The 3219-nt window shown below is 41.0% G+C and overlaps 1 protein-coding gene across 2 annotated transcripts in view; it reads right to left on the bottom strand.

Moving 5' to 3' along the window:
* Window positions 1-482: 482 nt before the first annotated feature.
* The window catches only part of IDNK (idnK, gluconokinase homolog (E. coli)), a 16048-nt gene continuing 13311 nt past the window's right edge, over window positions 483-3219 (bottom strand). For both annotated transcript variants that reach the window (XM_015419275.1, XM_015419276.1), the window contains exons 4-5: window positions 2720-2763; window positions 483-1846 (exon numbers count right to left, since the gene is read on the bottom strand). In XM_015419275.1, the coding sequence (XP_015274761.1) occupies window positions 1483-1846; window positions 2720-2763 (408 nt within the window). In that variant the 3' untranslated portion in view covers window positions 483-1482. The remainder of the gene's footprint in view (window positions 1847-2719; window positions 2764-3219) is intronic.

A 3219-nucleotide genomic window follows, 5' to 3' on the forward strand; every position in this document is an offset into this window, starting at 1 on the left:
CTCCTGAAGGGAGGTCTGGTGCAAGGAACTTGATTCGAGGGCCCCGCTCATGACAGCAAGCAGGTGGAAGCCCTGAATCATCCCAGAAGCAAGGAACAAAGCAGCACAGTTATGGCAGCCATGACTGCACCAGCTGTAAATGCCCCAAAATCAAGAGTTACTTTGAGCCTAATCCATAACACTAATAAAGATCTGTATTGTAAGTACCTGCAAAAGCAACACGGAAGAACCTGATGATCTTTTGGTTAAGCCCCTTTAAATTTCTAAAAGGACAAGGAAAGGAGGGGCTTCCCCCCTCCTTCCTTCGAAGCGGCTAGGATGAGTCACAAAATCTAAGCTGAGCTAAACACTTCTTGGGGGAAAGAGGGAATGTTGTTTGAGCTTCTACAAAAGGATTATGAATCTTTTTTGAAAAAAGAGAGAGAGACATTCAGAGTTGAATTCTTTATTTTGTAACAATTCCTTATGACATCATGCTCCATTGTTGAGAACAGAAAAGCTCATTGTGTCTAGACTCCATTATAAAGCTGCAAAGCACCTGGTTTGTGTTGAAAGATTCTTGGTTGTTAATATGTCTATGAGAGCCATTATCTGGTGCATGCAGTCAGCCTTGAAGAGACTACTGACAAACATTTTGCAGAGACTTTAGGTTTTGCTGGGCTGAACAGGGACTTTTGCTATCACATTAAAATGGATGATCAGGACACACAGGAAAAAATGCCAGATGATGTATGTTTAGATAGCTCCACAGAAATCAACTTGCTGCAGTTGTCCTGGGAGGATCTTCAGTCTATAATTGTTGATGCAGTCAGTCTGGCAGTTAAAGAGGCTTTTGAACCAATGCAAATCAAAAAAGTTACTACATTAAGCCATATTACAAGCAAGAAAAATGAACCCCAGCACCAAATTGTGCACGCTTAAAAGGCTCACAGATAGTGGCAATGTATTGAGACTCAATTTCCCCCTCCTCTGGTTTTGGAGACATCCAGCCTTCTCCTCCCCATTTCCCCCCAGCTGGAGGAAAGGAGTCCCTCCTCTTAGCCACCACACTTGTACATATTTTTTCATGCTACCATAGTGCTGCTGTACTCTAGTAGTCTGGGGGATGGGAGGCAACCCTAGTTAGGAGCAACCCTAAGTCTACTGTCCGGATGTAACTGAAAGATAGGACTGCTCCATTAGAAGGGTTCACTCCATATAAACTTTGTAACGTGTACTTCCAACTTTAATTGTATTTTCCAAATGTTTCAGTTTGCATTTTTCTAAGATAAATCACTGGAATATTAGGGCAATAATACATGCTTTAACAACTCTCACCTAAATCCAATGTATGTAAAAGCAGAAAGTGAAAAATGCCTTGTACTTAAGCAACACTGTCCTCATCTCATAAGTACAATAAAGTTAATTCATGATTATGTTTAGTAAAAGGCAACAAACTCTTGTTTGAGTTTGTCTTGTAAACCAAGAACCAGTCTGGAAGAATTATCCATACCTGTTTCTAACATATTCTTCAATTATAGATACTATTTCTGAAACAGGTTTTTCCAGACTGACAGTGATGAAATGTTCAGGTGCCGACGGAGCTTCAAGAGCATCAAACTGAGACTGTAGTAGCTCAGGTGGCATAAAATGACCCCTCCTTTTCGCCAAACGCTGAGCAATAAGGTCCATTGGTCCATCTAAGTGGATGAAAAGGATCTTTCGTGATGCAGGTTCCTCTTGTTCTTCTGGCTGGCCACTTGAATTCTGGACATTTATACCAGTCTCTCCATTTTCTAAAATGCACCTGTACATTTTTTTTAGAGCTGAGCAGGCTAAAACTGTGTTTTGCCCAGAGGCATGCTCCCTACAAAGAGAAGACATTGTCATTATCCAATTTAATAGAATTACTTTTTGTCACACGCTTGCAAGTGAGTGGACTGGCTTTAAACTATACCATTCTGGAGCAGAGGTTATATCTCTGAACACTTGTCAAAGCAAACAGTTCTTGGGCACAGAAACCTAGAATGAAAAGGAGGCTGGACTAGGGTTTTTCCCCCTTAGGCTTTCTGCAGGCAGATATTTTTTTTTACATAGCAAATAGAATTAAATCCTCCTATGTCCTATCTTCAATCTGAGTTGACCTGTTTTTCTTCTGAATCTGTATTGAAGCCGTTATTTGATGTAAAATCTGCATAAGTTTTATTTCTGCTAGGCATAGGAAGGGACAATGCAAGGTACTGAAAATATGACACTGGACTACTAGAAATCTTGCTCAGCTGTAGCCCCTATCCCGCCACGAATAGCATTTCCTCACAAATTGCCTACATAAATTTCAAGCCTTTGGAATTCAGCCTGAGGGATGAGAAACTAGCTTTTGATGATTTGATTAAAAAAAAAATTAGATTCTTAGAATGTTGCATTCCATGCTCACTATCACTTTTTGTTGCTTGTTTGTACAGTCCTAGAATTCACAGAGCCCTGTCCTGGATAGCCCAGGCTAGCTTGATCTTGTTGGATCTTGGAAGCTAAGCAGGGTTGGCCCTGGTTAGTATTTGGATGGGAGACCACCAAGGGAGTCCAGGGTCACAATGCAGAGGCAGGCAATAGCAAACCACCTCTGAATGTTTCTTGCCTTGAAAACACCACAGGGTTGCCATAACCTGTCTCAACAGAAATATAAATAAATAACAGTACATTGATTACCAGTCCTTATGCTGTGAATCAAGCATTCTCTTACCTCATTAGCATATCATGCAAGTGGCAAAGCCATGGGATTCTGTCCTAAAAAAAAGCAAGCTAGCTTCAGTACATTGTGCCATTTCACTGAAAGTAATAGCTTGTACCATTTGCAGGAGATTTTCAAGTTTCCCTCCAGAAACGCATCATGGAATCTTCATGCTGCTAGCATTCTCAAATTATCCTAGCCCCATTAGTTTTGATACTCTGCTTAGCAAGAGAATACCTTCTGCCTGTGAATGCACTGGGTTCAAATGAGTGAGTATGGCAAATGCATTTGAAATGACTGATCAGCTTCTCAGTGTAATCCCATTGAAACTTGATGTTCCTTGCAGATTTCCTCCCAAGTGCTTCCCAGTAAATGGATACCTCTCTGTTTGGCTCATGTCTGCTATTTTTTATTGTCAACAGTTTGGAGGATGGCTTGGTTGGGAAGAGGATGGGAGACTCTCTGGTCATGGCAAAGCTCTCTCCTATTTTCCATCAAGTTTTCCATTTCAT

The sequence above is a fragment of the Gekko japonicus genome, unplaced genomic scaffold, assembly GCF_001447785.1.
Source record: "Gekko japonicus isolate JY-2015 unplaced genomic scaffold, Gekko_japonicus_V1.1 scaffold133, whole genome shotgun sequence".
NCBI lineage: Eukaryota > Metazoa > Chordata > Lepidosauria > Squamata > Gekkonidae > Gekko > Gekko japonicus.